The following is a 14,974-nucleotide window of genomic DNA, read 5'->3' as shown; positions in this document are numbered from 1 at the left end:
TTCAACTTTGTAAAAAAAAATTGGCATTTTTTTTTTTTTTGAGTAGCAGTATTTTCTGGTTTCCAACCTTGAATAACAAGTCAGTTTGGGCCTATAACTTGATTTTCTGGCCAAAAATATTTTTTTGAAAATAAATTTTTTTTTTTTTTTTTTAGAATTTTTTTTATGTCGACACACTGTCGGCGTCGGTATACTGAATTATATCGACATGTCGACAATAAAAAGCGGTGCCGACCACATCACTACTAAGCATGGTGGTACAATACTGGCGCTAGATCGCACGTTCATCCACCAACTTTCGGCGCCAGCACAAAAGCGCCGCATTCAAAGATAAATGTGTACCATGTATAGTTAATGGTAATGGTACGTGTCGGGAGGATTTAAACAATAACGAGATCTGGGCGACCAATCACAAGCCAGATTCATTTAAAGAGGCATTACATCATGACCAATTTTAGTTAGGCCAGAAATTGGCCTAACTCTGCATAGAGTCCCATGTTAAAAATGTTAACCGCAATCCAAAGTCAGTAGTCCACTTGGGAAGCTAACATACAGAGGGAGTACGGTGACTGAAAAGATGATCAGTTGTGAAAATCTATCAATTGTGCACAAATTAATTAAATCGGAGTTTTAAGCTTAAATGCAATATCCAGAGTATGCACAATCATGACAATGGGCAAGTGGACTACGGAGTAGTCTACTTTTACATGGGCCTAGTTTGTTCCCATTAAAAAAACATTGCTACATTAGCTTGTGATTTTCCGTTTCTATGTTATTTATTTATTTAGGCCTAACCGCATTCCCATTATTTTCTAAATCTGTCCTTTCTTGCATTTCCCTTTTAGCTTCTTTTTTATATGCTGCTTAGCTTGTGATTTCCCGTTTCCATGTTAATTCTGTTCTCATTATTTTAGCTTCTCTTTTCTTATATTTCCTGCTTAATTTTAATCTAATTTTAGCTTTTTTTCTTACGTTTCCTGATTAGTTTTTTCTTTCCTTCTTTATTTTGCTCCCGTTTCATTTAGTTACTGTAACCATAACCCGTATCTTTTTTGTCTTCTTTTTCTTTTCTTTTTTATTCATTTTATTCTTTCTTTCTTTTCAGTTTCTTCTACATATATCTATTTTGTTCCAATAAATATATGCTGTTATTCTCCGTTTCCATGTTATTTATTTATTTATTTATTATTATTTGATATTTTAGTTTCTTTCTTTCCTTCTTTATTTTGCTCCCGTTTCATTTAGTTACTGTAACCATAACCCGTATCTTTTTGTCTTCTTTTTCTTTTCTTTTTTATTCATTTTATTCTTTCTTTCTTTTCAGTTTCTTCTACATAGATCTACTTTGTTCCAATAAATATATGCTGTTATTCTCCGTTTCCATGTTATTTATTTATTTATTTATTATTATTTGATACTTTATAAATCTACCCTTTCTTACGTTTGTCCTTCCTTTTAGCTTTGGCTTTTTTTCTACATAGTTATTTTGTTCCCATTTTTCATATTTCCTGCTTAGCGTGTGATTTCCCGTTTGCATTTAATTATGGGTCAGTCCATGTCAAAACAGACTGAGTGTACACCCACCCTCTTGGATTATGCTCTCCTTTGGCTCAGGGGTACCTTTCATGGACCCCTAGGTGAGGTCACAAAGAAAAAATTCAAATTCAATTTCGTTTCGAATGGCGGGCCATCAGAGTTTGGCGACCTTGACCAAAATTGGGAATTTAAGGTGTCCAAATGACAAAGCGCTCTCTTTGAGAGGCATTTTCTTCTTAATTAAATCAGTTGTGACCCTCTTTTTGAATGTGGTCACTCACTGGCTGTGTCTGAAATGCCTAATGCCAAAAAAGATTGATTTGAATTTCGTTGGGATTTCAGAGGGGTCAAAATCAGCACTTCATACTGTTCAATCAAATTATCTTTGATTTTGAAGGACCCATGATAATGCCACAGTGCACTTATAGGTCCTAATTATGTTCAGAATGGATTAACCATGTGCCAATGTATATGAGCAATTCAAAAAGAGAAATTTCTAGACCCCTACAGAATTTTAGGCCCCCTAAAGTGGTTCAGCCACAAATGGCGCTTAAAATCGGCAAATTTTGACACCTAATAACTTTAGGTGTACACCAGATATGAATTTCTAGTCTTTTGCATCTGAAAGAATGTAGTCTTATGTTACTAGGAACATAAGATTTGTTTTGTATTTTTTTTGTTTTGATACTTTCAAAAAGGTCGTTGACCTATGAACATTTTTCGTCATAGCGCCCTCCTGAAAGGTCTGACACATAACAAACTATACATTTTGGAATCCTCATGACCATACGAGTAATTTGATATATTACTTGACATAATTGGGAGCATTCTGAAAATTTGACCCCCATAACCTGTACTTTGCATGTGCATCGTTGCCAGGAAGTGCATTTTTGATCCCCTTAAAAATCCATACAGAGGATTAGAAAGTAGTTTTTTCTTATTACTTGACTCAAGAGCAACTTGAAATATCTGGATAAATAATACAAATGGCTATAAAATGATCAAAAATATAAAAAAATATCATACTAAAATTGGCATTTTGTACCGTATCCTGTATGCATGGTATGTTAGGCAAAAATGACTATTTTTGAAAGCGTCAACTTAATACTAAAACACAAAAAATACAAAACAAATCTTATGTTCCTAGTAACATTAAACTACATTCTTTCAGATGCAAAAGACTAGAAATTCATATCTGGTGTACACCTAAAGTTATTAGGGGTCAAAATTTGCCGACTTTAAGTGCCATTTGTGGCTGAACCACTTTAGGGGTGGCCTAAAATTCTGTAGGGGTCTAGAAATTTCTCTTTTTTTAATTGCTCATAGACATTGGCATATGGTTAATCCATTCTGAACATAATTAGGACCTATAAGTGCACTGTGACATTATCATGGGTCCTTCAAAATCAAGATAATTTGATTGAACAGTACGAAGTGCTGATTTTGACCCCTCTGAAATCCCAACGAAATTCAAATCTATCTTTTTGGCATTAGGTATTTCAGACACAGCCAGTGAGTGACCACATTCAAAAAGAGGATCACAACTGATTAAATTAAGAAGAAAGTGCCCTCAAAGAGAGCACTTTGTCATTTGGACCCTTAAATTCACAATTTTGGTCGAGGTCGCCAAACTTTGATTGCCCGCCACGCGCAAACGAGAGGGAACTTGAATTTTTTTCTTGTGACCTCACCTTGGGATCCATGAAAGGTACCCCTGAGCCAAAGGAGAGCAAAATCCAAGAGGGTGGGTGTACACTCAATCTGTTTCGACATGGACTGACCCTTATGTTCTCATTATTTTAGCTTCCTTTTTTCATGAATTATTTATTTGTTTATTTATTTATTTACTCTAATCCACAACCCTGTACCCATAACCCATCCAAGTAGGCCTACCTTTTCAGTTTTGTCCTACTTTCTTTTCTTTTCTATTTCTCTGGCACGGAAAGTTGGCCTATGCATATATGCGCCCGTGCGTGCGAGTCAGATCCCTTGTAAACCAACGCACTAACACCAACGCGCTGCCAGTTAGTTACTGTACGCGCTACCACTGAGTTTTGACAATAAAAAGCCCGGAAAATAAACCGGTTTTAACCATATTTGTTGACCGTTTCAACCAAATAAAGTGCAATGCATTTCCGTATATATTCCTCAATCTCGACGATTCATATAGGCCTAGAATAAATAATGAAATTGTACACTGACTGTCTGCACCCCGGGTCTCCACGCAGGCACTATCACCACTCTAGACTACCAGACCACTGTTTCCTACGTTACCTTAGTGATGACGCAAAGACCTGATTCACGCGTCGTAGCCTTAATTTCTTGGCTGCCAACCTCGATGCAGTGGCGGAAAATGGGGCGCGTAGCTCTGCGTCGGGACGAAAAGCTCGTAAGATCATTATTAAATTATGCGCTGTTGTGCATCTAGATAGCCTGAATCATTTCTTGGCCACCTCGCAGTTGGCAGAAAGCGGGCAATGTTGCTCTGCGTATGGTTTTTTAATGGAAATATTATTATGCGGTTCACACTGTCCTTATTACCCACAATGCCACTGCGATCGATTTTGCATAGCAACACAACAGTTTTTTATGTTAATCTCTTGGTTACCTTGAATTTTTGCAAAAACGAATGTCCGATGGAAAAATGGCAATATGTACCCGATCAATATACCACTAAATCAAAGCCGAAAGTCTAGGTAATTCGGAGAACACTCGCGCACAAGATGGGCAATCTTCCTTTTATTTATATAGATTAGACCTAATTAGCACCCCTGTTGCATAAATCAGTTACTGGGTGTGGATGTGTAATTGCCTTCAATCGAGGACACACACTCCACTTTCCAACCGTGGACCACTTGGCAATGGGGGACCGTCCTCAGTTTGTGGAGGTCTGCAAACGACCGCAAATGCATGTACATGTATAATGTATTTGCGAAATACGCGTTCTATCGTTATATTACTATTAGATACCGCCATCATACTGGTATAACGTCTGCAGTTACTAGGTTAAATTCTGTAACCACAAAAATACACACCAAATTTTTTTTGGTAATCGTCCTCGGTATGTCGATTGAGTACGGATTTGGACGTCCACGTTTGCATAGTCCTATATCAGCGTCCATGTTTGGAGGCAATTGCACATGGGGGTGTGTGTGTGGGGGGGGGGACATTACACAAATAAATAAGGTACCGGTAGTTTGAAATGGATGTAATGCTAAATAAATATGGCTAAAATTATGGTTTAGCTTTCTCTCCTGACAGTGTTTGACCTATTGCAATTAAATGGGATGTATACACTGTCTGATATGACATTGGTGTAGATATCAAGTGAGCTGTATTGGATGAGTGAGTGAATGAGTGTGGTATTATACTGACTGCTATCAGCGTAAGGTTCATTTGATAAGACACATCCTAATTGGACCCATCAATGGCCTGGGTCGTGTGATTGGTTTATTTTCGTGTTGTATACATTATCTGTTGTGATCCTCAAGGCATTACACCCCATTCCGGAAAAATACAGCACTAATTTTTTGGAATTAAAAAAAAATATTATCCTGTTTTGCCAAATCAAACAGCTAAATCCTAATCTTTTAGTTAAAGTTCTAACTGGCAATAAAAGTCAAATGTTAATATTTTTGCAATTTAGTTTTTTTGCAATATTTTTGCAATTTGAGGAAAAATGGTCCAAAATTTTCTTACAGTTGTAGTCACAAAATTGTAGGACTTGGAACAAGTCTAAGCATTCAAAATCTTGAGTATAGGGTAAGAGTTAGCTCATAATTTTAATATTTTATGTTATTTTTACTAATTGGTTATGAAAAAGATTTGAAAATGTGTTTTGCAAAAATTAGAATGCAGAACTTGAAATTAGCCTTTGTTCAAATCTTTGGGCTTGATTGTCACGGAATACGAAAAAGGTTGAAAAAGGCCCTAAAAATGCATGTTTTGGGCTTTTATTTCCAAAACTGTCCAAATATTAAAATTTTACTTTCATTGCCAGTTAGGACTATTAGCTATGTTTCATTTGGCAAAACAGGATAATATTTTTTTAATTTTCACGGAACAATAATTTCAAACATTTTGTTATTTTTTCAAGTTTTCAAGGCTGTGTTTCAAATACTATAAAAGTGCTAATGTTGACACAATTAATTTTTTGTGCCACAACAATTTCAAAATTGTTTTAAAATTTGCTATAAAATTGTTTTAAAATTTCAAGTTCTATTAATATGCAGACTTACAAATAAACATCTAATAATGGTCCAAAAATTTCTTACAGTTGTAGTCACAAAATTGTAAGAATTGGCACAAGCATTCAGAATCTTGAGTATAGGGTAAGAGTTAGCTCATAGTTTTAATATTTTATGTTATTTTTGCTAATTGGTTATGAAAAAGATTTGAAAATACGTTTTCGAAATATTAGAATGCAGAACTTGAAACTAGTCTTAGTTCAAATCTTTGGGCTTGATTGTCACTGAATACGAAAAAGGTTGAAAAACACTCTAAAAATGCATGTTTTTGGCCCTTATTTCCAAAATTGACCATATATTAAAATTTTACTTTCATTGCCAGGGGACTATTAGCTATGTTTCATTTGGCAAAACAGGATAATATTTTTTTAATTTTCATGGAACAATAATTTCAAACATCTTGTTGCATTTTTAATTTGCTTTAAGTTATAAAAGTGTTTTAATGTTGACACAATTAATTTTTTGTGCCACAACAATTTCAAAATTGTTTTAAAATTTGCTATAAAATTGTTTTAAAATTTCAAGTTCTATTAATATGCAGACTTACAAATAAACATCTTTGCTAATTTGTATTTTTCACAAGTTAGAAGAGCAAGAAAGGAGTGAAAATGAAGAATGGCAATTTTATGTGACAAATAGAATTCAGATTCCTTATTATTTTCTTTATTTTTCGGGGAACATTCTCTTTATTATCTGTAGTGTAAATATGTTTTTTTTGGTATGTGTGTTGGGGGGAAGAAAGAGGGTGGAATTTCTAAAATTTTTCGCTTACCCCCCTCCAGCTATTGACATTTTTGGGCTTGAAAAAGTAGACCCTTCGAATGTTAATTTTTCTTTAAAATTTGGACCTCCTTGGGCCTGATCAACAATGCCTGATCGACTATGCCTAAATTATTGCTCATGTGTACAATGTACTGTCCTTTCAAATGACCAGCACAGTAAACACACAGATGCACAGCCCCTACTCAGTGCCCACACACACCCCCACATACAAATACTTAATATATTATGTTCACAATTCACATTACAATTCATACCAAAGTGCTATTTGCTTGATTTTCATACACATTTTCCTTGTTCAAAGCTACTAATTATTGGTCCACAATCAATAATTGGTTGTTTTGGTTCAAACAGGAAAAGATTAATTACAGTGTAAATCAACAAAGAGATTGACGCCAAGTTTATCATATTTATTTTTAGTTTTTCAGTAAAACAAGATATATCATGAGCATCTTATGCCTATGGTTTCATTACCTAGCTGGGGGGTTTTCAACCCCCCGAGCTAGGTACTGTTTTACTACCCGATCTTTCTTCTTTCTTGCTTCTTCTTCTTTCTGGCAATAAATTTCAAAATGCTTCTCCTCCTACATGTTACACCCTACAATTACGTAACTTGCACATATGTATTGGCTATATCCAGTGCCCATAGTGTCTAAACAGAATTGGGGTCAAAGGTCATTAAGGGGGCATTTCCAGTATTTAACCAAATATCTTCAAAATGCTTCTTCTGCCACATATTATATAGTACAATGATGTCATTTGCATATATGCATCGGCTATAACACACGCCTACAACTTGCATACATAATTGGGGTCAAAGGTCATTAAGGGGGTAAAATCTTACAATTGCATTATCTGGACATCTGTAAGGGGTATGGAGCTCAAACTCGGTGACAATAAATCTCATGACCAGGGGAACATTTTGCAGGGGTCAGGTCAAAGGTCATGTAGAGGTCAAATTTTAGAAATGCATTTCCTGGACATCTGTAAGGGGTACAGGGCTCAAACTCGGTGACAACAAACTTGATGACCAGAAGAAAATATTTTGAACATTTTGCAGGGGTCAGGTCAAAGGTCATCTGGGGTCAAATCTTAAAATTGCATTTCCTGGACATCTGTAAGAAGTATGGGACTCAAACTCAGTGACAACAAACCTCATAACCAGGGGAACATTTTTGGAACATTTTGCAGGGGTCAGATACCTCCAAAACACCAACATACCCCAGCTAGGTTTGTGGTCTATGACCACCATTTGCCACTAGTTCAAGTTGAAATCCATACAGACCTAAGGAAACATAACCTTCAAGTCCCATGGGAAGCACAAGTGTACATAACAAAATTAAAATTGTTTATAAATTGCTTAAAACTGAAGGATAAATCATTCAAATTGTCAAATTTGGTATTTTTGAAATGACAAATTTGGCAAAAAAACAAAGAAAACACCAGTATTGACAAAGTTGAAGCTCCATTCAAATAATTATAATATAATAATAATAATAATAATCTATACTATTAAAGAGGAACTTGCCGATAATCGATACTTTGAAGAGGAACTGATCGATTCATCGGTATCATGTCAGAGATTATAGATGACAAATAAATTAATAAATAGATAAATAAATAAGTTCTAACATTTCCAGATGAATGGTAATTGCATAGATAAATAGATAAATTAATAAATACAAATAATTATTTGGATTTATTTGGTGGATCAACCAATGGTGGCCCGTCATTTCGCTGTTGCCATGCTATAGGCCTCACGCACATTAATACGCTTTTACACGCATAGCAACCCAGCGAGCGAGGACGCGTCAACCTCAAGACACAAAAATGGCAGTGACGGTACGAAAAATGCGACAGAGTAAATGCTATTACCGTTAGAAGATTTGAAGCAGTTATGTCATCATATTGATGGGGGTCACCGACCATGGGGTGTGGGGGGGGCTTGATGGTCGCAGTTTTGCGGTCTTCGTATGCTTAATTTATGGCAATTTTCCTGTGGAATTTTCTAAATTTTCAGACCGATCGGAGGCACATGCCTGTCCATATCACGCTACACGCAACTGATTTAAAGGTAGGCCTATGTAAATTTGTAATTTGAAAATAAATTTTGAGTTTTGATGGCGTTTGACTATAACTTGAGTAGGCCTAGAGTGGAAGAAAGACAGAGTAGGAGAAAGGGAAAGAAAACCTAACGTAAGAGATATATAAAAAGAAAAAAAAAGACACAGAGAGGGAAAATGAGAAAGAAGTAAAAAAAATGATGTGAGCAAAAGTAAAAGAGATAGAAGGACTGAGAACGAAGGAAAATAAGAAAGAATGAAATGAAAGAAAAGAAAGGTTTAATGACAAGGAGCCCTGGCGAGAAATAAATAAATAAATGGTGGGAAAGGGTAGGAATGAAAGAAAGTGAGGACGGAAGGATGTGTCGAAAAGAGATCAAAGAAAACAAAGAACGAACGAGCGAAAGAAAGAAAGAAAGGGGAAGTGACAATTGGAAAGAAAGAACTTAAAAAAAGGTATGGCCTACCAAAAATACGCAAAATGGATTTGTGTTTTGGTCAAATTCTAATATGCAAACACGCGTTATTGGGCTGGTAAAAGCGATATACCACTTGCCATAATTACCATTTCCCCACCCCATCACCTGAAGTTATACGCCTATGTAACTCAACCTTCGTGAAACCCAATGTTGCTATTATAGTATAGGCATACTTGATGAAACAGAAACAAATTTAAAAGAACGAACGAGCGAGCGAAAGAAAGAAACGGCTACATACATGCGTGCAAAAGTGGAACAAATTAAGCACAAAGACCGCAAAAATGGGCACTTTTTAGTATGGCCAAATATGAGGTTAATCAGAAACCCACATGTACATATGTATACAGGAAAGAAAGAAAGACAGACAGACAGACAGACAGACAGACAGAAAGAAAGAAAGAAAGAAAGAAAGACAACGAAAGAAAGACAGACAGAAAGAAAGAAAGAAAGAAAGAAAGACAAAGAAAGAAAGACAGACAGACAGAAAGAAAGAAAGATAAAGAAAGAAAGACAGAAAGGCAGACAGACAGAAAGAAAGAAAGACAGACAGAAAGAAAGAAAGAAAGAAAGACAACGACAGAAAGACAGAAAGAAAGACAGAAAGAAAGAAAGACAGACAGACAGAAAGAAAGAAAGACAGAAAGAAAAAAAGAAAGAATGAAAGAAAGCAAGAAAGAGAAAGGGTGAGAGAAACGAAAAGAAAGAATGGGAAAGACAAAAAAAGACAGACAGACAGACAGACAGAAAGAAAGAGCTAGAGAGAGAGAGAAAGAAAGGAAGGGAACAAGCAAGAAAATAACAAGGAGAGAAATGGAACGAAATAACGGTAAAATTGTGGTGTGCGCAAAAGGGGGGGGGCGCAGGCGGGCACATCCCCTCCCCCCCCCGCACTTTTGTTGGTCATTCGGGGGATTCGTGGGAAAAAATTTGCCCCTTCACACTAATAATAGAAACTCCATGCGGGAGAACTGAACAACCTCCCCCTCTTTCAACAAAGGCGACGCCACTCACGGGAAGGCAAGAAATGGAATGAGATAGAGAGAGAAACTGAAATAAAAAAGGAAAGACAAAGAAAAAATAAGTCAAAAGGGTGTTTGGTACACAAATTACGCAAAAGATTATGCTAAAGGAAATCGTTTGCAAAATGGAGGCAATAAATTGTACCACATCACTGACCGAGTATAGGCCTAGGCCCTAATAATTGAGCTGTTAAATCGATACCAATTGTCATGATTACCATTTTCCATCGTTTATGCTAACCGCTCCCGTTTACTAACCGCTCCCGTTTACTCATCTAGCGGGGGCCCGCGCGAAGCGCGGGTACCCGCTAGTAATAAATAATTAAACATCTAGCTAATTTATATACTGTCAGTATAAATTACAGATTCATGTAAATTTTATGCCTTATTTTGTCTTTAAAATACACAGTTTAGGCTGAACCACTTAGCAGGCTATGTTTACACATCTATTAAAATGACAAAGGTCCGGACAAAGGTACCAAAATCAGAATTTTGATACTTTTTACAATCGTCTGAATGAGCAAATCACTGAATGGGCCTTTAACCCTAACCAAACCAATGATTTGTTTCTTACTATTGGAAGGGAAAGAAGAAATGAAAAGGGAAAGAAGATGAACAAAGAATTAACTTGGCACCTCTGAGATTCAAACCTTGGACCCCATGGGTGCCAAGCATGAGATCACCGACTGGTAGCCACATATACATTGTATGACTTGGGGTGATTCGTGATTGCATCATGATATCACATGGAATGCATGTACAGTGGTTTTCCTAGTGTGGTTACGTTAGGGCAAGAAAGAAAAATTGGGTCGGTCGGTCGGTCGGTCGGGATTTCTTTTTTTTTTAATTACTAGCAAACTCTACTGTTTTATTAATTAAGGCTCAAAATATGATAAATCAGACAATTTTGGTGTCAAAATGAATAAACTAACATACAAAACAACTAAAATGTTGAACACAAGCTCTAAAATACATTTTTTTTACATCTTCAGAATGCAAAAAAATTTCATGCTCTGGTTTTTACAGTTAGGGTGCTTTCCAAAATTTTTATTTTTGACAATCATTTCAAAATTTGGATCATTAACTTATTTTGGTCTTTAACATTTTACCAAGCGGGACTAACATCAAAAACAGGAAATAATTGCACAAATCTTTCATGAAACCTCCTCTTCATCCCTCTTTTCTAATCGCTGCCCAACCACCGTTATTGGTAGTATGCGCCCTTATACCAACTCCGACAGACAGCTTGTCTTGTCGCGTCGCGTGTTACTGTATACTGACCCGACGGGTTGTCTAGTTACGGTACGCGTTTTGTTAACATCCGAGGTTCAGTGAATTATCGCTTGTTGCTGCGGCATGGCATATTAGCCAATGACAAGCCTTGATTGTATCTGTTTGTATACAATGTTTTTGTTCATCTGCCTCCGTGGCCGAGCGGTAAAGACCGGGACTGATAATCAACGACACATTGACTTGTTGGTTCGAGTCCCATCGAAGCCTGTGGAAACTTTTTTTCTTCAAAATTCATGATCGCATTCCGAAATGAGTCACTTGTCGCTAAATCGTGTATTGTATCCTTAAACACAACTTCAATACGCTAGCGTTCCCACAAAGGGCTGGCACACATGTTTAAAAACGCTGCATAAACGCATGCACAAAATGCCCTTCCTTACTTTAGTGTGCCACATATATGCAGGATTAGGTTAGCGCACATGATTTTCAGTGACTGACCAGTCACTGTAAAACTCAAGATTAATAAACATGAACAATACATGCATATACACGTACAACAACCTTACATCATAGTTACATATGACATCAATTTTATATTGATCAGTTGCACTCAAAGAAAAATGGATACATGGGGCACTACACTCGGTTTCAGAAAAGAATGCCTGGTCCCTTGCTCAGATTGACGCAAGCGCCCTGTAAAGCCTAACTCCGCTAAGGCTTTTTAGCTGAGGGGAAGGAGAGAAGGAAGGAAGGAAGAAGATGAAGAGAATTTGCTAGACACGCTCATGGCCATACCCTGCCACGGGATTGCCTTGGCCAGCTAAATTTTCCGCGACCATATATGCTTTCGCATGATGACGCAATTGCATTACGAGGAATACTTGCGCTCGCAGTTTCTTGCTCTTGTAGTAGCTTTTTGTGGCTTTTGGTCACATTATACATGTAGGGTTAGTGAATGCCCCAACGAGGGGAAAAAGGTGGTTGTAAAAACGCTAACTCCGCTGAGGCTTTTTGGCGTATCGTAGGGGAAGGAAAGAAGGAAGGACGGAAGGAAGACGATGAAGAGAATTTTCATTTTCGTGGGTGTTTTGAACCGCGACCTCTCTGGTAATAGACACGCTCACTGCCATACCTTGCCACAGGGGATTGCCTTGGGCAGCCAAGCTTTCCGCGATCATATATGTGCTTTCGCATGATGATGCAATCGCATTACATGGAATATTTGCGCTCGCAGTTTCTTGCTCTTGTAGTAGCTTTTTGTGGCTTTTGGTCATGTTAGGGTTAGTGAATGCCCTGACGAGGGGAAAAAGTGGTCGTATAACCCTAACTCCGCTAAGGCTTTTTGGCAGAGGGGAAGGAAAGAAGGAGAGAAGAAGATAAAGAGAACCCCAACCTCTTGGGTGCTAGACACCACAACCATACCTTGCTACGGCCAAGCTTTCCGCGACCATACATGTATACATGCTTTCGCATGATGATGCAATCGCATCACATGGAATAATTAATGAAAGACATACCGTACTCAGACCATTGTGTGTGATCGAGGACCAACATTTGTGACACGTAATCGGTCTGTTGCTATGATTCTGAGATGATTGATGATTGAATCAGCCAATCAGAACCCCAATGTTTATCCTGTGCACACTCGCAAAATGTAAAAATTGTATTTTTTTATAAAATTGAATCTTGTCAACCAGAAAAACTCACTTTGGTTAAAATGTAAGAAACTGTTAAAGCCAGGCTTGCCTTGAGAATTTATATAAATGCAGGGTGAACCTTTGAAACTACGACATGAGTTCATGGTTCGGCTGCCGCCGTGTGCCCCGCTTTTTGCAATACTACGGAAGTCATGGCCCTATGGCGAGGAAGGAACCAATAGGGCCATGATGCGTTGGGCTACCTGCTCCCCCCTTTCATCAAAATGAAGATTTTTGTATCAGGTGAAAGCTCAAATAAAGTCATGTTCAAGAAGGTGAAAGCTCATATAATGCATATTTTTCTCATTATTATATATTGTGTATTCCAAATCGGTATTCCAAGAAATCATCAAAAAAACTGTCTCGACTGTGCAGCTGTGATATGCCATGTTTGAGACTAGTACATTGTATAAAATCAAGTTTTTTCATATGATATCTTCGCAAATACACCAATTTGGAACTACCATATGTTAATGAGAAAAATAGAGTCTTTTATTTGATATCAATATATTAATTATGATTGAATATCATTTTAATAAAACATTAATGTAGACTACCATTATCACACTCACTGTATAAATCACATCAGTAATTTACATGCAAGAAATATTTACATGTTCTTTTTGCATAATACTTGAAAGAGACAATATTTTTTGTTATACATAAGTTTTAAGGGGGTACTACACCCTTGCCCAATTTTGTGCCTATTTTTGCATTTTTCTCAAAAATTATAGCGCATTGGTGACAAGTAAGATATGTATATTATAGGGCAAGGACTACAACTACTACACTGGAAATTTTGTTTCAGCACAGACAACAGTTGTGGAGTTACAGTCAAAAATGAGGGAAAACCAATATTTGATCAATAAATCAATAACTACTTGCCTTGAGTTGATAAATTTTCAGTGCAGTAGTTGTAGTCCTTGCCCCTATAATATACATATCTTACTTGTCACCAATGCGCTATAATTTTTGAGGAAAATGCCAAAATAGGCACAAAATTGGCCAGGGGTGTAGTACCCCTTTAAAGAATTTGATTTTCAAAATATATCGGGTCACCTTCCTTGGCTTTAAAATAAAAGTTTTAAGTATGAACTTATAAAATTTTGCACAAATTTCATGCACCCTAAACACAAGCATGCAAGGATTTTCAGCCTGAGCCAATATGAGTATGTGGTTCATAGAAAGTGTTTGTTTGGGCAGGGCATTCATTCATTGTCAATCAACCACTGTATGTGGAATCTGAATCACAATACACTAAATACATTTCCCAAATGTTTTCAGGTGATTTCATAACATTATTTGTTTACAATTTTGACATGACACATACAGAGTAAAACTTGATCTTCAGAAATATTACACAGAAGTACAATTAAGCAAGAAATACTGCACATAAATTATTCACTATTTTAAGAATTTTTACAACAGCAAAAATGAAAACGCAACAAAAATATAACAACAACAAACAGCTGATTAACCTCTGTGTTGGCAATTTTTGCCGATTGGATTCTCACAAAACGACACGAATTTTCGTGTCCATTTTCGCATAGAAATCTCACTCTATTTTCATTAAAATTTGAAAGGATACAATTTTATAACATCGGTGTCCATCCGCCTCTTTCCCGGTGGTGGAGAAGACATTTTTTACGGCTAATTTTGATGAAATTTGTGGTGAAACCAAATCCAAATCGATGATTTTACGTCCGCCCTGGATCTGCGCGAAATAAGTTGCCGAACCAAAACAATCATCATCCTGGACGATACCAAATATTTTAGGGATGTACATAATATTTCAATAAATAAGAAAAGGCATAAAAATAAAATATGTACATTAAAAAGCATTCAGTAATAAAATTATTACAAAATTTGTGTAATAAATTATTTTTTTACTTTTATTTTGGAAATTTGAAACTGGATTAA

At 36.6% G+C, this 14,974-nt stretch overlaps 1 protein-coding gene across 1 annotated transcript in view; it reads right to left on the bottom strand.

Moving 5' to 3' along the window:
• The window catches only part of LOC140148246 (ubiquitin-conjugating enzyme E2 H), a 66,951-nt gene extending 52,175 nt beyond the window's left edge, over positions 1 to 14,776 (bottom strand). Inside the window, exon 1 of the mRNA XM_072170123.1 lies at positions 14,643 to 14,776. Coding sequence (XP_072026224.1) covers positions 14,643 to 14,695 — 53 coding nt within the window. The 5' untranslated portion in view covers positions 14,696 to 14,776. The remainder of the gene's footprint in view (positions 1 to 14,642) is intronic.
• Positions 14,777 to 14,974: the final 198 nt, after the last annotated feature.

This window comes from Amphiura filiformis, chromosome 3, assembly GCF_039555335.1.
Source record: "Amphiura filiformis chromosome 3, Afil_fr2py, whole genome shotgun sequence".
NCBI lineage: Eukaryota > Metazoa > Echinodermata > Ophiuroidea > Amphilepidida > Amphiuridae > Amphiura > Amphiura filiformis.
This window is presented reverse-complemented; position numbering and strand designations above follow the sequence as displayed.